The 27147-nt window shown below is 44.6% G+C and overlaps 1 protein-coding gene across 4 annotated transcripts in view; it reads right to left on the bottom strand.

Annotated features, from left to right (window-relative positions):
- Positions 1-27147, bottom strand: part of CSMD2 (CUB and Sushi multiple domains 2) — a 689612-nt gene that overhangs the window by 15319 nt on the left and 647146 nt on the right. For 3 of the 4 annotated variants that reach the window (XM_027537922.1, XM_027537923.1, XM_027537924.1), the window contains 7 exons: positions 16882-17055; positions 11310-11492; positions 7010-7186; positions 5445-5624; positions 4901-5074; positions 2191-2364; positions 1800-1873 (listed from right to left, as the gene is read on the bottom strand). In XM_027537922.1, the coding sequence (XP_027393723.1) occupies positions 1800-1873; positions 2191-2364; positions 4901-5074; positions 5445-5624; positions 7010-7186; positions 11310-11492; positions 16882-17055 (1136 nt within the window). Of the gene's footprint in view, positions 1-1799; positions 1874-2190; positions 2365-4900; positions 5075-5444; positions 5625-7009; positions 7187-11309; positions 11493-16881; positions 17056-27147 lie in introns of those variants that run through there. The other variant, XM_027537925.1, reaches the window with a different exon arrangement.

Raw genomic sequence — 27147 nt, 5'->3', positions numbered from 1 at the left:
ATTAGGTGATATTTGGTGTGTAAGAAGAATATATGGCAAATATATAGACCTGAATCATCACAATAAAATGGACACTTTAAGTGGAGCCCGCTACTCAACTTACGGGCTAGAACAGCATCAATAAGGTTGTAACTATCTACATGTTCCTTCTCTGTCATGTTGCTCGGCTCCTTCAGTGATAACCAATCTCTTCAATTTTGTGTTTTTCATTTCCTTGCATCGTTAAAAAGTAATTCTATCACATACGTGCATGCGTGCATGCTAAGTCTCTTCAGTCGTGTCCAACACTGTGACCCCAAGGACCGTAGCCCACCAGGCTCCTCTGTCCATGGGATTCTCCCAGCAAGAAGACTGAAGTGGGTTGCCATGTCTTCCTCCAGGGGATCTTTCCAACCCAGGGATTGAACCCGTGTCTCTTGCCTCTCCTGCATCGGCAGGTTGGTTCTTTACCACTAGCGCTATCTGGGAAGCCCGCTATCACACATGCGAACATATATATCTAAACAGAGTCAGTCTTTCTTGGTTTCAATATTCCTTGAAATAGTATCCTTTGACATTCAGTACTCTGTTTCTGAGATTCATCTGTGTTGTGTGGCAATATAGTTCCTTCCTTCTCACTGCTGAGTGATGAACCACCCTGTAACCACATCATAGTTTTCCTCATCTCCTGGTAACATGTATGAGAGTGTCTCCGGGGTTGGTTTCTATGACTGGGACCTCCGGGTCACAGGATGTGTGAATATTTAACTTCACAGGGCAGTGCCAAGTGAAGTGAAGGAGGTTTTCAGATCCAGGCTAGCACTTGGGCTTCACGTCCTTCTCCTCTCTCGTTAGCCTCTGGACCTGCTGGTGGGCCTGCTTTCTAGTCCTGCAACCTGCGCTGGCCGCCGACTCTGCCAGGTATGCCCGTCCTTCTCACCAAGGGCACCACAGTCCAAGTTCAGGAAACCTCTCCCCTCACTATACTTCCTAAAACAGCACCCCTACTTCCCCGCCACAGCCCTGTGTATTGAGCCACGAGCAGCGCTGGCTGGTTGAAGAAATGATCTTGCTTATTTATCGTCACCAGCCCTTAGAGGCACTTGGCTTGTTTTGTTCTCACTGTATTCCTAGTGCCTAGAATAGTTTACGGCATGGACAAAGTCCATGTTGAACGTGGACTAAGTGAATAAATGCCACTGCATGGCCAGATCCTGACCTGCCATTTCCGGTGTGGTCTCTGATATTCCCCTGGGCACATCGGGGGCTCCTGTTCATTATCCTGCCTTGAACATACCCCCTCCTTTCCTGCTTCCTTCTGCTCAGAGGGGCCCATCCAGGTCCAAATCCTTTCCTTTTGAAGCTCCCTCTGAGAAGTGTCCCTGGAGCCTGTATCTGACAGGGATGGGTCTCCCACGTGGCACCTGCTTGCTCCGACTGCTGGGTCTGGGCCCCATAGGGTATGGCTTCCCTGGGGACAGGAGGTCTACCTGTCTCACTGTGAACGCCCTGTGCCCATCACACGGGGCTACTGAGCAGTGTCTATGGAGCTACACGTGAATCCTGCTCTTCCACACCAGCTTCTCTGATTGGTGGAAACACCTGCCCATTTCTGTGGGTGGGCGGTGGGGAGAGGGGCTGCCATGCAGCACGGCTTAAAGAGACAGGCTGCTTTCTCTCTTCAGGTTCCCATGTCTCATCCCCCACCCCCCCACCCCCCCACCAGTGCTGTCCTGAGGAAGGCCCCTGGGTCCTCTGAGACTGACAGTGACCGGAAGGGACAGGAGGCACACAGACCTGAGCTTGGTGGACCTCGTTACCTGGTAGCCTTGGGAGTTGTTCTGTATCCCGAACTGCGGCACGCCGGGGTCCACACATGTGGTCAGTGTGGGGTCTGGATTGCAAAAACAAAGAAACAGACCATGGTCACAGAAACCTCTGTGGTCCCTGCACACCCTGAGAAACAGACATGAGAAAGGGGATGGAGGCATGTCCCAGTGGCCCTGCCTTTTGGACTCTCCCCTCGAGTCATCCCCTGGCTGACTGTGATTCCCGGCAGCCTGTGAACGCTGGCTACTTCACATCCTGTTTTAAGGAGCTTGGAGGAGCATTTGCTCTGTTTTGCAGATGAGACAGGGAAGAAAATCCATCATCTTGGGCCCTCAAGAAGGATGTCCGCCAGCAGGGACACCCTGCTCCCGGTCACCTCACCTATGCAGCTGGGCTGAGTGCCACTCCATGTCCCATCTGACTGGCAGAACCTCCGTGGAGAGCCCACCAGCACCAGAGGGGGCTGGCAGGAGAAGGAGACAGACGATCTGTAGGAGAATCCCCGGTCCTCTCTCCTGCCTCGGGCTGGGACGCCAGGGTCTCCGCAGAACACCGCTGGGGAGGTGGGGGAGAGAGGCAGGTCCAAGTCGCTGTCTAGAGCTCAGACTGCGCGCCCCCCTTTTCCGCCACCCACTCACTGGTCTTTGCACTGCTCTCCTCCTGGCTCCCCTTGAACTCTGGCTGTGGAGAAGCCCTGCATCAGCGCTGCACCTGCCTCAGTGCCGCTCTGGGGCTTTCTCTCCTTTCCAGATTCAAATGCTTATTAGTCATCATATCCACGTAAAGGAGTAACATTACAGGAAGTTCAGACCACCGAGTGAAAATAAACTATCACCGACTACCCAAAACGGTTTTGCATTTTTGTGCCCCTTCCCTTCTAGTGTTTGTCCAGCCGTATGGAAACACGTGTGTGCCTGCAAACCCAGTGTCCAGGTGCTGTTGACTTTGCTTTGTTCACTTGCTATTCTGTCAACATATCCTGTTTTTATGACATTATGATCACTTACCGGCTACATAAATCTGCAATGAGATGCTGTACAAAGTGATTATAGCTGATCGCAACTCTCTTCTTAGGCATTTTATATTATTATAAAGTTACATGTGGCTTTTGTTTAACTTGTATTATTCTCTTAGGCGAATTCTCTAGGAGTGAACTTATTATCTTTAAAGGTTTGAGTGTGTTTGCAGCTTTTGACCTGTATTGCCGAATGTCCTTCCAAAGACTGTGCACTTACCCTACAGTAAGCAGGGTCTAAGAGTGTCCATTTCATCTGGAACAGCAGAGAGGATCTTAAAAAACTGACTATGGAAGTCAAAGTTCTCTGTCAAAGTTCCCTAAGACATCACTTCAAGCCTGAGGAACATTCTTTGTGCTATGCGTGTGTGTGTATGTGTGTGTGTACACAGAGTCAAGAGGTTGGAAATCAGATGCAAAAATCAAATGGAAGCCTGGTCCTGGAATCTGGGGAGCCTGGATGGACCAATCAGAAGTCCATGAAAGGCTGAGCTGATCAAAAGTCCCCACATTCAGGAAGCAGCAACTCTTGGATGACAAAGAAAGGGCAGCTCAGTTCTGCTAAGAAGCACTGTGATGCCAATTAAAATCTTAGCTTAGATATCTTAAAATCTTAGACATCTTTTAAAATTTCTCAGGTTGGTAAATATTAATAATATTGGCCAAATCAATTGTTTATGAGGGTGTGAGTCAAGAAATATTCTCATCAACTTCAGGTGGGAGTGTACATAGGAGTACTTTTTCTAGAAGACACTCTGGCAACATGTATCAAGAAGTATAGTGTGCTGGGTGGCCCAGCATCCTCACTCCTAGGGCTTCACCGCAAGGGTAAAGAAATGTTCCTTTTGAAGCTGTTTATTGCAGAACTGTTTGTAACATGGTTAAACTGGAGAGATCCAAATTTATCACTGGTAGGTGAAGATTAAAATGGTGTGGCATCTATAATAGAGGAATTCTTTTTAAAACCATTAAAAAAGATGATGTATAGATTAGTACATATTGACAGAGCAAGGAGCTGATGGCCTGTCAGTGAATACAAGTTGTGAACAGCATGATTTATAGAAAATTGTGTATATACTGCTATACATGCAAAAATGCTTAGTGATAGTGTGGAAGTGTAATGACAAGCCTAACTGGTTATCTTTGGGAAGTGAGGGTTCAGATGATTATTTCATTCTTCTTTGTATCTTCAGATTTGGGACATTTTTAGAAATGATAACCATGATTCATTGTTTAAAAGCAATTCAGCTATTTCCCAAGAAAATGCAAGGTGTCCAGACTGAACCAGGAGACTTGCTATCCTCCTCATGTTTCCTGGAAGGAATGTCAAGGCCTAAAGGCTTAACCATAAACCTCATGCTGCCTTTCCTGGTCAAGTTTTACTGGCCTTCATCTCTGCTGCAATTTCCCAAACTGAAGTAAAGTTTCAGAGGTCCCCAAACAGTGTCGTGGGTTATGTCGACAGTTTTCTGCAGCATTAGATAAATGCCGAGCAGAAAGAAAAAATAGGTCCTACCATCTGTCCAAAGCATGGGCACGGAGAAAACCTTCCAGAGCCCAATTATGGGGTAAGACATGAATAAATGACCTGGAATCTCCTTCTCTGGGGGATGTGGTAAGAAATGAGCCCTGGAAAGGACTTGGGGCTCTTCAAGACATAATCAGGGCAGGTAGATAAGAAATGATCCTCTCACTGGAAAATCACAAGTGTCCCAGGGCAGGGTCTCATCCTTGAAGTCAGGCATGTTTCTAGCACCGCCCCACCTGCCCACCTCCGACTCCATCTTTGGGTTCTATCCCATCCAGTTAACAGCTTTTCCAGTTAAGAAGCATCTCCCGTATCTGGTTTAATTTCCCTCCGCTGTGACGCCACCGAGTGACCGAAGCCAGGGCTCAATGAAGATACTCTCACATTCTTCCTTTAAGATCCCTTCCTTTCTTAATGGTGGTCTTTGACAAAGCTCCCTGATTTGGAGAGGGGAGCCTCATTCTAGGCCTTCCAGCAGCAGAGTTCTGAGCGGGGAAGGAGAGGAGCCAGCACATGGGTGCCCTGGAGGCCCCCTGTGAGTGACTTACGGAAACACTGAGGCAGCTCTCCGGTCCAGGACCCATTTCCCTCGCAGGTGAGTACTGCGGGCAGGGAGAGCTGGTACCCCTCCAGGCAGGCATACGTCACGCTTGAGCCCCACATGAAGTCGGATCCCACCACTTTCCCGTTGGGGATGAGTTGAGGCGGCTTGCACATGATAGCTGGGGGAGACCAAGGTAGGCGGAGTGCTGGGGCTGCCCTGGGGAACCAGGGCTGCCGTCGGCACTGAGGCAACTGGCCTGCCGGGAGCCCGGGCTAAGTGAGAGCAATCAGGAGCCACCCCTCTTCCCTTGGGAGCTCGGTCTCGTTGCACCTTCCAACCACGCACTCTTTCCTGCATCCTGTCCTCCAGGTTCAAGGCCCAGGACCTTCCCACTGCCTCCCTGTAGATGTTCAGGGACCACTCCTCACCTCACACACCCCCAGATAAGACGTAAGGGCTCTGCTTCATCACCCCCTCCCTTCTGGGTATTCAAGGCTTTTGTACCTGCTCCAGCCCTGCGTCCACACATCTGTAGCCCCCAGACACACCTTTGCAGACGGGCTTGGTGCCATTCCACGTCCGGTCCTTGGTGCAGCTCAGCACGGACACCCTGTGCGACTCCATCGTGTAGCCAGGGACGCACTGGTAGGTGACAGTTCTGTTGTACCTGAAGTCACTGCCCAACCGGAGGCCGTTGGCTGGAACCCCAGGGTCGCCACAGTTTATGACTAGGGGGTGGAGACAGAGCCCCGTTCACTCCCAGCATAGACTCCTTCCTCCTTAGCATCCCAACACCATCCCGATCGCTCCCCACACGTTTGGGAAGGAAAACTGTCAGAGAAGGGATGTCGCATCTCCCCCCAGGTTCCCAGTTGGGGTGCCGTTCATTCTAACTCCCCGTAGCCAAGTCTCCCTGCAAAGGCTGTCCTACACCCCCGTCCTTGCCGCACCATCCTTACACACCCCAGCAACTTGGGCTGGGAAACCCGTCTTGTTCATGTAAGGCCCACTCCTCTAAGAGAAATATTCAGGGGGCTCCCTTCGTAAATGAGGCTGGGGACCAGAGGGAGGGAGGTTTCCAGGTTGAAGAGCCTAAGATGTGTTGATGGACCACATGGTGGACCTAAGGTGTGTTGATAAGACAATTTGTCTGCTGGGAAGGGCCTCTTACTGACTGCCCTTCTGCCCAGGAGGCCTCCGTGGGCTCAGTGGACTAGGAGCAGGGCCTTGTGACTGATGCAGTGGTTATTTCTGTGTTACGGTTTCAAGTGAGGGTGGGGACTGGTGAGCTCTGACCTCGGAACAACAGTGAAGCTGACAGGGGATTTCAGATGGAGCCTGGATGCACAGCTAGGACTCTGAAAGGGAGAATGTTGTATAGGATTCCCTTTTATAATCACTTCCTTCCATCTGGGCCCCACAGCGATTTGCTTTTCAAGGAAAAGGGTCTAGAGCTGCTTTTAAGAGAAGCAAGAAAGAGGAGCCAGGCTGGGGTGGGGATGGATTGAAGGGAGAAACGCAGCTAACAAAGATGACAGATGGCAGCAGCTTTAAGGTAGATAGAGAATCAGGCTCAGCACTGGGGGTTTGCCCTAAAAGAGAAAAAGAAAGCCCCAGGAACTGGCTAGAGCCTGGAAAATAGCAATGACATATTTTGAAGCTTTCTTGAGCCTCATCTGTCTCATATGGGAAAGTAGAGCTAATAGTGGCTCAGCTGGTAAAGAATCTGCTTGCAGTGCGGGAGACCTGGGTTCGATTCCTAGGTTGGGAAGATCCCCTGGAGAAAGGAAAGGCTACTCACTCCAGTATTCTGGCCTGGAGAATCCCATGGACTACGTAGTCCATGGGGTCGCAAAGAGTTGGACACGACGGAGTGACTTTCACTTTCCTACTTTCACAGGGAGGGGATTGTGGTGAGCATCAAAAGATCCGAAAACAAAGCACTTTGCTCAGTGGCAGTCCCACAGAACGTGCTCAGTAAATGGAGGCGACTTGTATGATCCTCATTCAGGGTCAAGTCCCTCAACGCCAGCCAGTCTTCCCAATCTCTAGCAGACAGCCTTCTCCTCTGGCGTGGAGGAGCCCCACTGCCATGGAGCCCAGAGGCTCTCACCTGTGCACTCCGGATCACTGCCCGTCCAGGTGCCATTGACCGAGCAGTGCCGGCTAAGTAGGCCTGTGGCATAGTAGCCTTCCCGACACTCGTAGACGATGGAGCTGGAGAAAACCAGGCCGTCACTGAACAGGACTCTGGCATTGCTTGGAGTCCCAGGATTCCCGCAAGAGATCACTAGGAAGCCGAAAGAACACATTATTCATCAGAACAAGGGCAGGCACCCCCCGGGGTTAGTCTAAGTCCTGCCCAGAGTGGAGGCCACAGGTTACATCAGGAGCCTGTGATTGAAAGCATCCCTCTTGGGATGCTCCCGTGTCTGATCATCTTACCCTCAGAAGGGGGGCAGAGACCTGGAGGGATTTTTTTAAGATTTCTAAAAATTAAAGACCATGTCTGTTTTGTTATCACACCTAAAATTTTAAACGATTCCTTCATATCACCAAATAGCCAAGCAGTGCTTAGTTTTCCTCAAGACTCTGTCTGTATCTCTTTTTTAAGAGTTGATTTGTTTGAATCATGAAGGTCCATGCATGACATTTGATTGGCATGTCTCTAAGACTCTCTGAATCCAGAGGTTACTGGATTACCCTCTCCTATAATTTATCTGTCACAGAAATCAGGGCATTTAACTGGTAGAACTTCCCACTTCCTGGAGTTTACTAACGTGGAGAACGAGGCACTGTTCAGTATGCTCCTCTGTCATTACCACAGTCAAGTTCTACTTCTTGACAAAGGTACTTGGTACGTGGTTTTGTGTTTTTCTTATCACATACATTAGAGGCACAGAATGTCTGGTTGCCTCCTTGTTAGTGATGCTGAGGATGCTCAGTGGGTCACGTCTGCCTGCCTTATCTGGCATTATTAAGCTCCTATTAGTTGCCATTTAATGGTTTCAATAGAAAGTAAATATAGTTGACCAGATTCATTAGGGGATAGAAATGGAAACTGGAGCCTATTATACAGAGTGAAGTAAGCCAGAAAGAAAAACACCAATACAGTATACTAATGCATATATATGGAATTTGGAAAGATGGTAATGATAACCCTGTATGCGAGACAGCAAAAGAGACACAGATATATAGAACAGTCTTTTGGACTCTGTGGCGAGGGGGGCGGGGATGATTTGGGAGAATGGCATTGAAACATGTATAATATCATATAAGAAACAAATCGCCAGTCCAGGTTCCATGCAGGATACAGGATGCTTGGGGCTGGTGCACTGGGATGACCCAGAGGGATGGTACGGGGAGGGAGGTGGGAGGGGGGTTCAGGATGGGAAACACATGTACACCCGTGGCAGATGCATGTTGATGTATGGCAAAACCAATACAATATTGTAAAGTAATTAGCCTCCAATTAAAATAAATAAATTTAAATTAAAAAAAAGAAATGGTATAATTTTAATTCTATAATTCTTTTTAAATTAAAAAATTTAAAATTATTTTTTTAACTTTTTATTTTATATTGGAGTATAGTTGATTGTCAATGTTGTGAGAGTTTCAGGTGTAAAGCACAGTTATTCAGTTATTTATACACATGTATCTATTCTTTTTCAAGTTTTTTCCCACTTAGGTTGCCACATAATATTGAGCAGAGTTTCCTGTGCTATACAGTAGATCCCTGTTGATCAATTCCACAATTCTTTCTGCTTTAGCTCGGGTTCTTTAATAAAGAACTTGCCCATCATCAAATATTTGCTTACCCTGAAATAGAGTTCACACAGGAAGGTTGGACTAATGCTTGATTAAAAAAAAAAACATCATATATGAGGCTAATTAGTTGGTTCCCTAGCAAGCTCCAAAGGACAATCATTTAAATTCACAGATTTAAGTTTATTTGTTATGTTGCCTTCTGTTGTCACTTTTATTTTTATTGACATTCAAATTATTCCATCTCTGACTAATGGAAACCCTGTCAAGTTGGCTCCTGAGTTCCTCTGACATGACCCAGTTGTGTTTGGCAGATTCCTTGCTGGAGTGACAGAGTTTCCATGTTAATTTTGTGTGTTTCCTGCCCCAGTCCTGGAATCAGCCATTTCCCTAAACAGCTCTGGTTCCTTTTAATGGACAATGGGTTTAAAACCTACAGTCTGGGCATTAAGGGTACTCATTGCTATGGAGCTGGTCATTGATTCTAGACTTTTAGATTGGGAAAATAACTTTTCAAACTGAAAATACATTATGAGTTTATACTGATATTACAAAGCCAAGTTTAGAATTAAGAATTTTTCCTTAACTTTTTCATCTTTTATTTTAAAATCTTGGTTCTTAATGACAATAAATAATTTTAACTTGCTTTATCCATATAGAGTATGGTATTATATATGTAATAGTTTCAGAATTTTCACTCCAATTTGACCACCAGCAATATGATTGCTAAAACCATACAGTTTTATAACCAGTTTAAGATTTCATTGCAGTTCTTTGTCCTTAGGATATATATACCATATTCAAATTTCATTTTTTCAAGTCAACTGAAATAATTCTCTGGGTTATTAAATCACCAGCTTGACACATAGTTAAGTTCATTTGTTTCCATTTTGATTTTTGATAGAGATTACTTGTTTCTAATTTTTCATTTAATTTTATTTTGTAAGTATTTATGACATTTACATGGTCCCAAAGTCCCCAAATTATCCCCAAATGACAAGAATCATTTTGTAGATCAGATAGTCCCTAATACCCATCCACTCAACAAGTATTTGTGCTTCCTAGGTACCAGAAATGCAGTGATGACCGAGCCATGACCCCTGCCTTTGAGGAGCCCAGTCTATCTTAAGAACCTACCTATAAACAGATGAATTAAAATATGATGTGACAAGTGCTACACTTGAAGGAAAAAAGCACTAAGAAGTGAGTGGCTTACTGCGGCTGGAGATAAGAATTTGAGTAGAACCTTGAAAGGTAACTGGGAGCTTATCAAGGGAAGTCAGTAAGAGTTGTGTACATGTTACACACACACACACACAACAGTCATTCAACAAATACTTGCTTCCAGGCTGAAACTCTTAGCCACCTACTTTCTGTTCCCTGAACCCTCCTGACATGGTGACTGACTCCATCCTGGGGTCTGGGTGGCAAGAAAGGGAACTTGATCACAGTGGATATGTGAGAATATGGTAAATTCTTTCCTTGCCAATACACTCATGACCACAAGCTTACTATGCCTCTTACCATGCCTATAAAATCCTATAAAAACTAACTTTGCACCCCCAGAAAGGCAGGACTTTGGACAGACAAGTGGGAGAGGGCACTGACCCCACCTGTGTCATTTCCTGGGCAGGTGTCCCCAAACATGGGCCAGAGCATCTCCCCTGCAGGACCATGCTGTGATCTCAAGTCCATGCAGCCCATCCTCTAACCACTGCCGTTTATTTCTTTAGCTCACTCCCTCTGGAATTTGTTTCCTGGTGATTGGGACCTATAATCCAATGATCTTGTCACCTTTTCATAGCCTCTTACTCCACCATGAACCTATTCCCTCCTTCCCCAGCCTAGATGCTAACACCCATGGCAATCACTGCTTTGTATCTACCCTTATCTCCCTTGCCACTTTCTTTATGCCTTAGTCACCTATGCTTAATTACTGGTTACCTAGTAAAACCCTAATTACACGTAATGCTTCACCCACCCTGTGTCTGAGACTATGTAGCAAAATGTGCTTGAACAAAAACCCAGACTAAGGCTGACCGTCACTTTAAGTTAATGGCTCTTACCTTAAGGAGCCCTTGGTGCTGCCACCTGGTCATTATATATTTCCCTGTTTCTCTATTCCATTCCCACTTCCCCCTTGCTAGATGATGACTGTATAGTGTGTCTTTCCTCTTCCCCCACTGAGGCCATCCCAGGAACCATCATTAAGGGCTTATATTACTTTTAAAGTGATTTGTAAAATTGGATTTTGTATTTTTTTTTTGGCACTTTGGATGTTCGTTTAATCTTAAACTGTAAGCTCCAGAGGGGAAGGTGTGTCTGGCTCGGCTACCATTGTGTCTCTAGTATCATTTGGCACATGGTTGTTGAATGAAGCTATATGGAAACAAGTGAACAAATCTGCAAAACTTAAGTTTATCCTGGTATCTTCCCTTCTGAGGTTAGGGTGGGGAATATGTTTGCCCTTGGATTACTAATGAGATGAACGTGAACTCTCTGTTGATGTCCACTCTCCACCTGGCTAAGGGTTTAAATGGAGCCTTTGATTTTATCTGTGTGGGTGAGGGCAGGCAGTAGGGAGTAGGAAAACAGGGGAACACCTTGGGGCAGGCAAAGGGGAGAAGCAGAATGGTCACATACATTACCTCCACACTCAGGCTGCACGCCGCTCCACAAGCCGTTGGCTTGACAAGTTCGCTCTGATGACCCTCGGAGCACGTGGCCAGCTTCACAGCTGAAGCGCATTAGGCTGCCCGGGGCAAAGCTGTCCCCCAGACGGATGCCGTGGGCTGGGATGCCAGGGTCACCACAGACTCCTATGCTGGTTCCTATGGACCAGAACCAAAAAACCCCATTGCTTTTAGCAGGGAAGGAAAGAGAGTGGCAGAGTGGGAGAAAGATGTTGGAGCTCTGTTATGGGGAAGCAGTGCGCCCTAAGAAAGAGGGCAGTGAAACCGTGTGTGTGCCTGAGTCACTGGAGCAGGCTCCTGTCTGAGTACTCAGGGGCCAAATGACACATAGATCTGAGGTCACGCTTGAGGCCCTGGGGCCCGAACCACACGGGGGTAAAGAAGGCAGAGGGAAGCCTTTGTGGAAGAAGTCCTGCCTCCATTCTTGGCTGGCGCCAGTGTGGTCCAAGCTGACCTTCTCCCTTTCACCTCTTCTCCACCGTCTGCTGATCCGGTACCCTCTCCATTCCCTGTTCCACTGTCTTAGCTCAGATGCTCAACATCTCTTGCCTGAACTTTACTGCAGGAGCCTTGTAACTAATATCCCCTTCTCTTAAACTCTTCCTCTAATCCATCCTCACTTTCTCTTTAAATCTTAACAATGAACAACCACAACTATTTGATTTTTGTTCTCTCCTGTGGAAACACCTCCTCTGGCTTCCCACTGCCGAGAGAATAAAGTTCAAACTTCGAGCAGAGTTGTTGCTCAATAGTCAAGCTTGAATTTCGATCCTGGGCCTTTACCTGAGGCTTTCTTATTCACAGATTATGCTCTGGATTAAACATTTTCGATCTGTCATTTCATTCTTTCTTTGCCCTCTGCCTCCTGCCACATTTCTGCAGGTGAGCTCTGGATTAAACATTTTCGATCTCTCATTTCATTCTTTCTTTGCCCTCTGCCTCCTGCCACATTTCTGCATTTACCTGATTTGTGATCTTGTGCAAACCCACCCAAGAGAGTTTTAAAGACCCAAGAGATGAAGGAAGGTAGAGAACAGGAGATAAAGCTATCTACTATCTGTGGGAGCCAGCGCATCTCAGGATGCGGAGATTCATGGGAGACACCACTAGTTCAGACTTGGTCATGGTGAGCTTGAGGAAGGAGAAAGAAAACTGAGAGCTAAATGGCAACTGCATGAGAAGATAGTTTCCAAGTGATGTGGAATGTATCTCCTCATGGATCCACATATGTAGGCATCAAAGAAACATCTGAATGACCAGTTTGGGGCTTCCCTGGTGGCTCAGAGGTAAAGAATCCGCTTGTCAATGCAGGAGATGTGGGTTCAACTTCTTGGTCAGGAAGATCCCCTAGAGAAAAGAATGGCAATCCATTCCAGTATTCTTGCCTGGGAAATCCGGAGGAGCCTGGTGGGTTACAGTCCACAGGGTTGCAATGAGTTAGACATGACTTAGTGACTAAAGAACAACTGCAAAGACCACATTTGGTTAGTTGGTATAAATAAATGCTTAAGCCATGTACCTCGTCATCTACTGTTGATGTATGTGCCTCTCAGTTTTGGGATTATTTCCTTTCCTAGTCTAGTTTCAGAATATAAGTATTCTTATAACCCCATGTTCCCCATTCTACTGCCTACCAAGGAAGGGGGATTCACTCAGCCTTTCAAAAATATGAGAAAAGAGAGCCCCTCATATTTGGCCAGGTTTTCTTATCTTTTGACATTTTCCAGATGTAGTTCACGCAACAGGCTGTACTGGGTCCGCTTGAAGGCAATCCTGACGGTGAATCGCTCTGACTCCCCCACTGGCTAGCTGGCCTCAGCTGGAGCCAGCACTATGTACAACAGGCCCAGGGTGGATTCTCCAGTCCTGGGCATCATCTGACAGAACAGCCTCCTCTGAAGTGTTCAGCCTCTGTTTCAACAATATAAGGAAGTCTGGCATAGAATACTGCACTATGGGGGCAGGAGGCAACTGTTGACTCTTTACTGAAGAGGTACATCAGCAAGATGATGACGCTGCAGAGACGGGCAGTTAACTTCCTGCAGTGTGTCTCAGATGCCAGGAATCTCGGCAAGTCCTTGATGGCCCAGAGACTTACGACTTCTGTTTTGCATCATCTGGGTGCACTGACTGAACTGAATGAGGCTCAAAATTTTGACCTTGGAACTTCTGAATGTGTGTGTGTGTGTGTTTAGGACTGGCAGGAGATGCTGCTGCAAAAGGTATCTGTAAGTTTCAGGACTGGAAGAACTACAGTCTGCTCACTAGGGCACATCTAGCGTTACTTCCTTATCACCTATTCTTGTCATCTCTCACTTTCTTATCTAAGGTATTTAAGATTCATTCATTCCTCAGCCTCAGTACTTATAGAATAACTTCTAATCCTGTCCTCAGAGGTCTCCAGGAAAGGTCTGTCTGTGATTCTGGTCTCCTAAGAGTCTGTCATCCTTGAGGAAGACATGGGAAATGGAGATTGCAAACTGTTCTTCAGAATGTTCAGGATCAGAGATCAAACAGCTTCATGAAACACATTCCCCAATGAGTGGGGTTCATGTTTTCTGAAGGTTTCTTTCTTGCTTCTTACTTTTTCATGTCCCCAAGTGTCAGCCTGTTTCCAGTGTCCCCTTGACCTGTGATGTGACCAAGGAAAAGTCTCTTCTTCCACATGCAGGATGAGGACTTAGGAAGTCAAAAAATTATGAAATCTCAGGGTTGACAAGGCTTTTCAGAGGTTTTAAAGCTCAGTGATGTAGCTTTGACAAGAATTATTTTTGTTATATTTCTATAAGGTCATTTCCCAGCCTTTGCAAACACAACTTCAGAGAAGGATAATTACAAATTAGGAGAAAAGACTTTGGATTCTGTGCTTTGGGTCAGGAGACTTAACTGTGGTTAGTTACATATGCTAGTAAGTAGGAGATGCTGAAGGCTTTCTGGTTTCTTCTTCCCCTACCTCGTACTTCCTTTTCCCATGGAGAGCAAAGATCCCTAAATAGATAATATAGACCCTAAGAACACCATTAGCCTTGTGTCCTGTAAAACTGTCTAGAGGGAGGAGCTTTATGCAAAACACCAAAGAGACTGGGGCAAATGCATGTTTGGTTGGGTATTTGGATGCAAAATGTATGCCTTTCCTTTTTGGAGCATTTCTTCCTCCTGGAATTTTCTCTGTGGATAACTCAGGAGGCCTCAATATACATGATCCTTGACTTCTCCATGCCAGCCTCCCAAGACACTTCCAACAGAGGTCCAAACACACAGAAGTCTGGGGCCTGGCTAACTGGCTAAGGGAGTCCCAGTGGGTCCTACATAGTCTTGCCAGTTCATGAACTGGGCAATTAATGAGATTAATAAGGGTGAGAGGCCAAAGTCTTGGGTCGTAACAGAGGGATGTGTCTGGGATTGTCCTGGGCAGCCCACAATCCTTTGAAACAAATTCCCAGTGCTTCAGGAATTTCTCCTTTCTTAGGAGACCTAACTAATATCTGGGGGGTATTCTGGTCCCATCATTTCATGGCAAATAGATGGGGAAACAATGGAAACAGTGACAGACTTTCTTTCTTGGGCTCCAAAATCACTGCCAATGGTGACTGCAGCCATGAAACTAAAAGATCCTTGCTCCTTGGAAGAAAAGCATATTAAAAAGTAGAGACATTACTTTGCTAACAAAGGTCCATATAGTCAAAACTATGGTTTTTCCAGTAGTCATGTATGGATGTGAGAGTTGGACCATAAAGAAGGCTGAAAGCAGAAGAATTGATGCTTTTGAACTGTGGTGTTGGAGAAGACTCTTGAGAGTCCCTTGGACTGCAAGGAGATCCAACCAGTCAACCCTAAAGGAAATCAACCCTGAGTATTCTTTGGAAGGACTGATGCTGAAGCTTCAATACTTTGGCCACCTGATGTGAAGAGCTGACTCATTGGAAAAGACCCTGATGCTGGGAAAGATTGAAGGTAGGAGGAAAAGGGGATGACAGAGGATGAGATGGTTGGATGGTATCATCAACTCAATGGACATGAGTTTGAGCAAGCTCTGGGAGATGGTGAAGGACAGGGAAGCCTGGCATGCTGCAGTTCATGGGGTTGCAAAGAATCGGACACGACTAAGCGACTGAACAACAAAATATGCTGGCAGTGCCCTAAATTTTGGAAGATAGGCTCATCTGGGAATCTCAAACTGCAGGAGCAGACGCATGTCTTATGGGTGAGGTCCCACTTCAAGGAGAAGCCGTCTATATTAGAAGGAGGTCACCAGTCAATCCTAAAAGAAATGAACCCTGAAATTCACTGGAAGCTCTGATGCTGAAGCTGAAGTTCTATACTTTGGCCACCTAATGCAAAGAGCTGACTCATTGGAAAAGACTCTGATGCTGGGAAAGATTGAGGGCAGGAGGAGAATGGGATGACAGAGGATGAGATGGTTGGATGGCATCATTGACTCAATGGACATGAGTTTAAGCAGGAGATAGTGAAGGACAGGGAAGCCTGGAATGCTGCAGTCCATTGGGTCACAAACAATCTGACATGACTTAGCAACTGAACAACAGGATCCTTATGTCTCGAGGGCATCTCGAGATGGGAAGGGGTAAGGGTTAATTTCAATGCCAAGGTGGGCTTCTTGAGAAGTGTCAAGCCACATGAACATTTGCCCTCTTGGGGGCGACATCCTATGTGAGATCCCTTCTTGAGGCCAGGCAAGCTCACCCCAAAGAAGAGAAAGCTGTGGAGTGCTGGTTTTTTGCCTTGGTGGTTTCTGTCATTAGTAGGAAAATTCAATTTCAAATATTTTTGTTCTTTTATGACATTACAGATGAGTATCTGGAAATATGGACTTGGGAGCTCTGTCAATTCCCTACATTTGCTGTGTTGATGACCTCTCTCCATGTCCCCACAGAGATTAACAAGAAAATAAATTCATTCATAGGAAAAGTCTGGGGACTGGTGTGTTAAAGCTGAAGAGGAGAACTGTATTCAGTGGGCCAGGAGGGACACAGAACAAACAGAAGAAGTGATGATACAGAAAGGGAAGCAGGCTGGGGTCCAGGAGTCCCACACAGGGAAGGAGAGAACACCAGAGTGGGTTTGGACCTGAGCCAACAACAGGAAGGCTTGGACTGTTCCTGGGACCTCATGGTAATAAGAGTCTGGAGAGGATTCTGGCCATGGTGACCATGGTGACCACCCATGGCCACGGGTGACCTCAGAAACCACATCTTCACTGATTCTGCAATCTCTTGGCTATCTCGGCTTTGCCAGAGTCTAAGGGCATGAAGCTGGGCTTGAACCACCAAGGGCTGAAGTCCTGTTGGGACCTCTGAGAGCCCTGCTCTCTGCCTGGGAGGGATGGGTTCAGTTCATTTCAGTTCAGCTGTGCAGTTCAGCTGTGCTCTCTGCCTGGGAGGGATGGGATGAAGGTCCAAAAGCTCTGCTTCCCTCCCCTCTGTCTGTTTCACTCTCACCTCGGAGCTGCCCCCCTCCCACCAGCCACGTGTTCCACTGGAACCCCTCCCCCACACCAGCCCCTTACCTGAGCAGTGGGGGAGGGAGCCAGTCCAGTGTCCGCCCAGCCCACACATGCGGGTGGCGTTTCCCACAAGGGTCCGCTTGCCGGTGCAGCTGTAACGCACGACTGCCCCCACTGTATAGCTGTCCCCGGACATCTGGGAATGGGGCGGGGAGCCTGGATGGCCACAGGACACCACTGTGGGGAAGAGTAGACGTCTCAGCAACTCTGCACCGGGATGGATCATCCTCACAGGGCACACGCTAGGCTTTTCAAGACGATAAGAAGCTGGGGTGTCTACCGAAGCAAACCTCCTGCTGGCTCACCCACCCAGTATCAGCAAACACTGACTTCCCACCTCACTGTCCAGTTTCCATATCTGTGAACTGAAGAGCAATGTCTGTTGTTTTAAGAGCTGAATGAGATAATGTGAACGAAACCAATCAGCACATGGTAGGGACACAGTAACACCCATTTCTTCTCTTCCTCGCCTCTTGTGCATACTAAGATGTCTCTGGCAGAAAGGTGGGACATATAGTATACACAGTCAGACTGAGAAAGACAAATGGCTTATCATACTGCCTTTATGTGGAATCTAAAGAATGATACCAATGAACCTATTTACAAAACAGGAATTTCATCACAGATATAGAAAACAAATGTATGGTTACCAAGGGGGAAATTGGGGGAGGGCATAAGTTGGGAGATTGGCATGTACACATTCAGTTCAGTTCAGTTCAGTCACTCAGTTGTGTCTGACTCTTTGCGACCCCATGAATTGCAGCACAGCAGGCCTCCCTGTCCATCACCAACTCCCGGAGTTCACTCAGACTCACGTCCATCGAGTCAGTGATGCCATCCAGCCATCTCATCCTCTGTCGTCCCCTTCTCCTCCTGCCCCCAATCCCTCCCAGCATCAGGGCCTTTTCCAATGAGTCAACTCTTCGCATGAGGTGGCCAAAGTACTGGAGTTTCAGCTTGAGCATCATTCCTTCCAAAGAAATCCCAGGGCTGATCTCCATTACTATATATAAAATAGATCACTAGTAAGAGCCTGCTGAATAGCACAGGGAACTCTGGTGCTCTGTAATGACCTATATGGTAATGGAGTCTAGAAGAGAATGGATACATGCATATATACATGGCTGATTCACTCCGCTGTACACTTAAAGTAACACAACATTGTAAGTCAACTACACTCCAATAAAAAATAATTAAAAACAAAGCGAATGGGTGAGCTCTCATCCTGGGACTGTTGGGACTGGCCACAGGGTCCAGAATAAGGGCCAGAGTTGCAGTCCTTTCTAACTGCATCTTACAACTGCCCACGACAGTTGTCTCTAACTTGTCCTCTTTAGTTGTGAGTTCTCTTTTTCTGAGACAGCAAACTATAAGTGGACACTAGTTATGAGGCTAGAGTGTTGAGGTGGATGGGCCAGGGCAGGACAATGCTGTCAATATTGCTGGGGTTGCCTTCCTGTTGTTCTCCCACGGGTTGATCCCAGGCGCTTTCATTTACTCAACACATATGTATTGTGTGCCTGTTATTTGCGAGGCGCCTCTTTACGTGTCTGCGAGAACAAAGTCCAAGCGTTCATGGAGCTGATGTCTAGTGGGGAAGTGAAAGAAAGTGTTAGTTTCTCAGTCGTGTCTGACTCTTTGCGACCCCACAGACTTCAGCCCGCCAGGTTCCTCTGTCCATGGAATTCTCCAGGCAGAAATATTGGAGTGGGTAGCCATTCGGTTTTCCAGGGGATCTTTCTGATCTAGGGATTGAACCTGGGTCTCCTGCATTGCAGGCAGAGTCTTTCCTGTCTGAGCTACCAGGGAAGCCCTGTGGGGAAGAAAGACCATGAATAAGAAAATACTTGGGGTTGCTATGAAGGAAAATAAAGCTGCATGAGGAAAAGGATGCTCAGTGGGATGAGGGAACTGTTTATGAGTAGGGTGGTCAGGGAAGATCTCCCTGAGGAGGTGATATCTGAGCAGTGCACTGTCTGAGTGAAAAGACCAGCCATGTGAGATCTGGGGAAGAGTGTTCTGCGGGAAGGGACATCTAGTAGAAAAGCCGAGAGGATGAGCCTGGGGTGTCTGAAGAACAACAGGAAAGCCAGGGTTGCTGGAACAGAACGAACAAGGAAAGAACAGAAGTGATATGGGTGGAGAGGCTGCTTGGAGCCAGATCATGGCATAGATTTTGGGCTTTATTACAAGCACGATGGGACTCCTCCTGGAGTGATACGATCTGACTTACGTTTTAACAAGATCATCCTGGCAACTGTGTGGAGAATATTCTAGGGCAGGGCGAGAAAGAGGGGGCTGTTGCAGTAGTTCAAGAAGAGATGGTAGTGGTTTGGACGGACTAAACCTTGGGGTCTGGTATGTAAAGGGGAAGGATATGTACCGTGGTGGCCAAAGGGCTGACTGCCTGTGAACACGGCCCCCCTCAATTCTCTGCATCCTGGCCCAGGCCTGCCACTCCTCCCACTCACAGAGGCAGGGTCTCTTATTTCCTCCCTCCTTGAATCTGGGCTGGCCTGTGACTTGCTCTCATCAACAGAATGTAGTGGCATGAGGTTTTAGGAATTCTGAACTCTGGCTTAAGAGATATTTTAACTTCTTTTTCTCTAGGAATTCAGCCTCCAAGTAACGAAGATCAAGTCAGCCTGCTGGAGAGATGCCCCTTGGGGAAGAGTCAGCAGCAAGTCCTCCAACAAGCTGTTGTCATTCAGTTGCTCAGTCGTGTCCGACTCTCTGCAACCCTATGGACTACAGCACGCCAGGCTTCCTTGTCCTTCATTGTCTCCTGGAGTTTGCACAAACAAACTAATGTCCATTGAGTCGGTGATGCCATCCAACCATCTCATCCTCTGTCATCCCCTTCTCCTCCTGCCCTCAGTCTTTCCCAGCATCAGGGTCTTTTCCAGTGAGTCAGGTGGTGGGGCCATTGTGGATCCTCCAGTCCTAACTAAACCACAGTGGGCACAGTGAGCCAGCTCTGCAGTGATGGTTCACTGTATGTGTCAACTTGAGTAGGCCACAGGATGCCCAGATACTTGGTCCAACATTATTCTGGGAGTATCTGTGAGGTTTCTGAATGAGACTAACATTGAATTGGTAGACTGAATAAGGCAAATTGCCCTCCTCAATGTGGGTGGGCCTCATTCAGTCTCTTGAATGCCTGAATAGAACAAAAGGGTGGAGAAAGAGAAATCTCTCTGCCTCTGTCTTCAGTCTGGGATGTCAATAATCTCCTGCCTTTGGACTCAGACTTGGATGGGAATTTACATCATTGGCTCCACCTAACTTCTCAGGCCTTCAAACCAGACTGGAACTATGCCATCTGCTCTCTTGGATCCACAGCTTGCCCAGTGCAGATCTGGGGGTTTCACAGCCTTCACATTTCTACAAGCCAATTCCTTATCATATATCTATATATTTTTATCTGTATCTATGTCTATAAGAAATTGGCTCATATGATTATAATATATATTACATATATATATTTAGAAATAGATATGTAGATAGCTCATGGTTTCTTTATATCTAGACACAGATAAATAGATATAAATCTTATATAACTATATCTATGATAGATATAAATCTTACTACATATCTATAAAATACACGTTAAAAAAAAAATATATATATATATCCTATTGGTTATTGGTTCTTTTTCTCTGGAGAACCCAGACTAATGAGATTGCTAAGCCTCGCCTAAATTCCTGACCTTTACAATTGTGAGACAACAAAAACAAATGCTATTATAAGTTTTGAGATGGCTTATTACATAGTAATAGATAACTGATTCAGTGAGTTTCAAGGTTTATACCATCTGTTCCTTAAGACAACCTTATGAAGTAGGTACCGTTTTTATTTATTTTTTATCTCCACCTTCCTGATGACACAAATGAGGCCTAGTAAGGCAAAGTAACTTACTGAAGGTCATAAACCTCATCAGTGGTAGAATTAGTTCTTAAAACCTGGCAGGTTGATTCCAGAGGCCACAGTCTTAAGCACTATAATCGACTCCCTTCTGCAGTGCTGTTTTGAGACTACCAGTGAATTCTCTCCTTGTGGCAGGAATGGAATCCCTGATTATAATTTAAATGATTCTGTGACTTTATTAGAAATGTTTGGATTTTAAAATTGCCCAATTTAAACTCTCTAATGACATTTCAAATAAATTCTTTTTTAAATGGATATACAAAAACACAATAACTGTAAGTACAGAGCTTAATGAAGTGTCACAAAGTGAACACACTCATGTAGCTACTGCCAAGATTGAGAAAAGCCCCCACCAGGACCTCAGAAGCCCCACCTTGCCCCGTCCCTATTCCTACCTCTTTTCTTCCCTCCTCACATTAAACTGCTCTCTTCACTTTGTACATCATTAATTAGTTTGCCTGTTCTTGAATTTTATTTAAATGAAATCTTATAGTATATATTCTGCTGCACCAGCTCTTTTCACTTAACATTATGCCTGTGATATTTGTCTGTGCTCTTCTGTAGCAACAGTTCATTATCATTGCTATGTATCAGGGATTGGCAAATGTTTTACTAAAGGGTCCAGACAGTAATCATTTTAGGTCTCTGTTGCATATTCTTTTGTTTGTTTGTCTGGTTTTTTTGGTACAATATTTTAAAAAATATTTTAAAATCCTCCTAAGCTCAAGGGCATACAAAAATAGGACATAGGCTAGATTTGTCCCAGGAGCCAACATTTGCTGATCTCTGCTATATAGTACACCATGTGTGTTAGTTATCCTTTGCTGTGTAACAAACTGCCCCAAAGCCTAGATAACAATAAACATCTATTTTGATGATATGGGTCAGGAATTTGGGAGAGGCTTAGCAGGTGGTTCTGACTCAGAATACCCCTGAGGTTATAGCCAGAGTGATGACTGCATTCATCTGAAGGCTCGACTGGCTTCCCCCAGAGTGGCTGATCCAGGAAAGCCAGGTGGAGATGGCATGTATTTTATAACCTAGCTTTGTAAATCACACCACCTCACACAGACTAACTCTGGGACAAGTTAGGAATATGCTACATAAAGGTATGAATACCAGGAGGTGGGGGGCATTGGGAACATCTTCAAGGTTGACTGTCACAGTGCTATGGAGATATATATCACATTTCACCAGCTATTTCTTATTGATGGATGTTTGGGTTATTTCTAGTTTTGTACTCTTATGAATAATGCTGATAAGAACATTTCTGTTCATGTCTATTGGTGTACATATGTACACATTTATATTGGCTATCCATAATGGTTTCTGTAATTGCAACTGATTACTTTTTATGATGTTCTTGTTTGGTTTTAAAATGTTTCTTTGGGGAATTTGAGGATAGTGTCAAATTATGGTAATATTGAATAATCTCTGAAAAACCATATACAGTGCCTAAACTTATTTTTTCTTTGTTACTGGCTTGATCTAGGCTAGTTGAATGTCTGTAAAATTAGCAACTAGAGTATACTCTATTGTTTTATTCCTTTCCCACGATTTGTTCATTTAAAGGAGGAAGAAGTGAACAATAATAATGCTTGGAGAAAAGAAAAATTAATGTCAGTACGATTTGGCTGTTGTGGATAAGAAAAAAAAGAAAAGGACATATGAGGATAACAATAAAGAGAAATGACTTTCATTCAATGTATGTTTGCACAAAAACTTAAGAGGTGAAGAACAAAGACAAGGGGAATAGATATTGCTGAATTTCTCAGTTTGTCAATATAAAAAAATTAATGTTTTCAATATTCATGCCATGTCCAAATGGGGTCTCTTTGGATCATTCCAGTTTCTGCAGTGGCTCTTTAGCTGCTTACTATGTATTAAGCTTAAATGTGTATATAAAAATAGGCAAGATAGATATTTGTCACTCCTAATAATAGCAGATTTCCCTGCATTACACAGAATAACAAGGGATTGATAAAATACAAAATTGCAATTAAACAAAAAGCAATAGTACAAACCAGCCGTTCATGCTTGGGTGTGGACTGTGCTGAGTCCCACGGCAAAAAGAAAAGGATCCCCCACACTGGTTCTTAAACCCTAAGAATGAAAGTTGTATGAATGGCCAGCCACCTCCAGAGCTTCCACTTTTTCTAAAGCATTTTATCAGGGAAACAGCATATTACATAGACCCGGATCATGCATTTCCCTTGGTACCTGCATATCCACACCAATTAAAGCAGTTTGCTGTCACCTTGAAGGAACAGGTTGACTAGGGGATATGTATAGTCCTCCATAATTTGCCACAACCCTATTCACAGATAATTGGATCTTCTAGGAGAAGGCAATGGCACCCCACTCCAGTACTCTTGCCTGGAAAATCCCATGGACAGAGAAGCCTGGTAGGCTGCAGTCCATGGGGTCGCTAAGAGTAGAAATGCAATTAGTCCACTAAAAAACGTTATGATGACCATGAGACATCAGTGAAAATGGTTTTACTGGGAGTCACCTGGGATCTAGAGCCTTACAGTCAGTGGAAGTTCCTCAGGGCTTGTGTTTTTGAAATAGTCTTACAAAATCAGCAAGCTCCAGGAGACAGTGAAGGACAGGGAAGCCTGGCATGCTATAGACCATGGGATCACAAAGAGTCAGACACGGCTGAGCGACTGAACAGCACCAAATCACAGGGAAAACGTCTAGATTTCTTCTCATCAATTGAATAGCCTAATTAGGTTCTGATGCTAGTATATCCCTTTACTGGGAATCTTGCTGAAGTTCATATTTAGACTAAGTAATACACATGGTTGTCTTTGAACGGGGCCTGCCTTGGAAAAGCCTGCACCTGCTCCAAAAAGAACAGTCTGTCCCTTGGTTTCCGTGTCCTTAATAACAATATAATGTGGCGGTCTTACTTATTAGTGTAAGTAGAGTTTGCGTGCTATTTATGCATGCTAAGCTGCTTCAGTCATTCTGACTCTTTGTGGCCCCATGGACTATAGACTGCCAGGCTCCTCTGTCCATGGGATTCTCCAGGCAAGAATACTGAAGTGGATTGTCACGTCCTCCTCCAGGGGATCTTCCCAACCCAGGGATTAAACCCACGTCTCTTGCATCTCCTGCATTGACAGGCAGGTTCTTTACCATTAGCGCCAGTTTAGCACCTTGTAAATCCCAACAAGAAAAAGAAGGGACCACTGGCTTTCTGTAATAAAAAAAAAAAAAAAAAAATATATATATATATATATATATATATATATATATATATATATATCAGCAACTTCTGGGCATTAGCCATTTTTCTTTTGAGAGATCACGCCCAGCTGGTTTTTAGACTTTGGCTTCTGTCAGACTGAGACCCTGGTTCCTGATTCCCACAGATTAAGATCAGTGAAAAGATCACAATGTAAACATAATAAAACAATGAGAAACAAGTCACCAAGAGTGAGAATCAGCAGAAATGACAATAGCAGAATCAGACTTGAAAAGATAATGATATTGGAAGTATCAGATATAGAATATATAATAAGTACACTTAATGTGTTAAATATGAAAAAGGAATAAGTTAATATAGGAAAAATACACTATGGAGATAAGTAAGCAAATGTGAAAAAACAAATAATGCATTTATTTCTCAAATGCAAAATAAATAATTGGAAATGGGAACTCAGTTAAACTTCAGCTTAGACCTAGCTAAAAAGATAATCACTGAATGGTAAAAACAGACCTTGAGTAATTTATCAGAGATGGAAAATATGAATGAGAATTTCAAGGACAAAGAGAAAAGCACAAGAAGATCTAATGCTGGGGTTCAGAAATAGTAAAGGAGGAGAATGAAGCAGGAGACAATGTCTACTGAAATAGTAGCTAAGAATTCCCCAGATAGCAGAAAAATCCAGGAAGTCTAACGAATCTTAAGAATGGGAAACAAAATATTTAAACATAATGCAGGAAAATTCAGAATGCCAGCAAAAGAGAGAGAAGCTTGAAGTCAGTGAGGGAGAAAAAAATGGACTACCTAAAATAATTTAGACTTCAGAAGACTTATCACTAAAAATGAAAGTCGGCAATAGTGCCAAGAGAAAACGTGTCAGCCTAGACCTGTGATCCAGTAAACTTCCCATTTAATAACTAGGAAAAATTCCAAACACCAAAGACAGAGAAAGACTTTACAAAGGAGTGAATGACTGGCAGCTGGTTTTTCAACAGCAACAAAAGAGGTCAGAAGATATTAAATTCCTTTGCTGCTGCTGCTAAGTCGCTTCAGTTGTGTCCGACTCTGTGCGACCCCATAGACGGCAGCCCACCAGGCTCCCCCATCCCTGGGATTCTCCAGGCAAGAACACTGGAGTGGGTTGCCATTTCCTTCTCCAATGCATGAAAGTGAAAAGTGAAAGTGAAAGTTAAGTCGCTCAGTCGTGTCCGACTTCACGACCCCATGGACTGCAGCCTACCAGGCTCCTGCATCCATGGGATTTTCCAGGCAAGAACACTGGAGTGGAGTGCCATTGCCTTCTCCTTTAGTGGGCTAAAAAAAAATAACTGCCAACTTGAATTTCTAAATCTATCAAAAATATCTTAAAAAATGAGACAAATAAATGTATCACAAAAACTGAGAATGTTTGCTAACAGCAGATCTTCACTAAATAAAATTCTAAAAGACGGTCTTCAAACTGCAGGAAAATAATCTCATATGGAAGGTGAAGATATGAGAAGGGGAATGAAGAGCAAAGAAAGTGACAAATACGTGAGCAAATCTAAGTGAACAATAACTGCAGAGAACAACAACAACACATTGTGGGTTTTAAAAATAAAATAAAGAAATAAAAATAAACTAATAGGTAGAACAAACAGAAAACATAAAATAAGATGGTGGATTTAAAACCCATCAATTCAGTTCAGTTCAGTCGCTCAGTCGTGTCTGAGTCTTTGAGACCCCATGGACTGCAGCACGCCAGGCCTTCCTGTCCATCACCAACTCTCAGAATTTACCCAAACTCATGTCCATTGAGTCAGTGATGCCATCCAACCACCTCATCCTCTCTTGTCCCCTTCTCCTCCCACCTTCAATCTTTCCCAGCATCAGGGTCTTTTCAAATGAGTCCGTTCTTCACATCAGGTGGTCAAAGTATTGGAGTTTCAGCACCCCACCCCCCATACACCAATAATCTGACCTATTTACAGTGATGAAAGAAAGGACTTTCAACCATGAACTCTATATCCAGCAAAACTATCATTCAAACATGAAAGGGAATTTAAAATATTTCCAGAAAAACACAAACTGAGAGACTGTGTCAGTAGCAAACCCAGAAAGAAATTCTAAATGATAAAGAAATTCTAAAGTAAGTCTTTTAGGCTTGAAATGAAAGAACTTGAAGCCATGTGAAGAAATAAAGAACACTGGAAAAGGTAACCACACAAGTAAATACACAATATAGCATAAGCATACTTTTTGTCTGTAACTTTATTTTCTTCCTGCTTGAGAAACTGCATAAAGCAATAACTGGAAACCTTTGTTGATAAGCATACAATGTATAAAGATGTAATTTGTATAACAATAACAACACAAAGGATATAGAGGTAATGGAGCTATATAAGGACAACGTTTTTGTATACAATTGAAATTCAGTTGGTATTAATCCAAACTATGCTGCTATACTTTGCACCTCATGCGAAGAACTGACTCACTGGAAAAGACCCTGATGCTGGGAGAGACTGGGGGCAGGAGGAGAAGGGGACGCCAGAGGATGAGATGGCTGGATGGCATCACCGACTCGATGGATGTGAGTCTGAGTGAACTCCGGGAGATGGTGATGGACAGGGAGGCCTGGCGTGCTGCGATTCATGGGGTCACAGAGAGTCGGACACGACTGAGTGACTGAACTGAACTGAACTGATGCTTCTATAAGTTAAGATGTTAATTGTAATTTCCAGAGTAACTATTCAGTTCAGTTCAGTTCAGTCTCTCAGTCGTGTCCGACTCTCTGTGACCCCATGAATCGCAGCATACCAGGCCTCCCTGTCCATCACCAACTCCCGGAATCCAAATAATTTAAAAAACATACACAGTCAAAGAAACAACAATCATTTAAAATGGTACACTAAAAAAATCTATTTAATGCAAAAGAAGCCAGCAAGAGAATAGAGGACCAATAAAAAAGACATGATACATAGGAAACAAATAGCAAAATGGAATATATAAAACCTACCTTATCAATCACCACATTAAATGTGGATTAAACATGTGAAAGGCAGATATTAGCAAAGTGGAAAAAAAACATGATTCAAGTATATTCTGTCTACAAACGATGCACTTCAGAGCCGATGACACAAACAGACTGA

This window comes from Bos indicus x Bos taurus, chromosome 3 (genome assembly GCF_003369695.1).
Source record: "Bos indicus x Bos taurus breed Angus x Brahman F1 hybrid chromosome 3, Bos_hybrid_MaternalHap_v2.0, whole genome shotgun sequence".
NCBI lineage: Eukaryota > Metazoa > Chordata > Mammalia > Artiodactyla > Bovidae > Bos > Bos indicus x Bos taurus.
The sequence above is the reverse complement of the archived record's forward strand: the minus strand, read 5'-3'. Positions and strand labels throughout refer to the sequence as shown.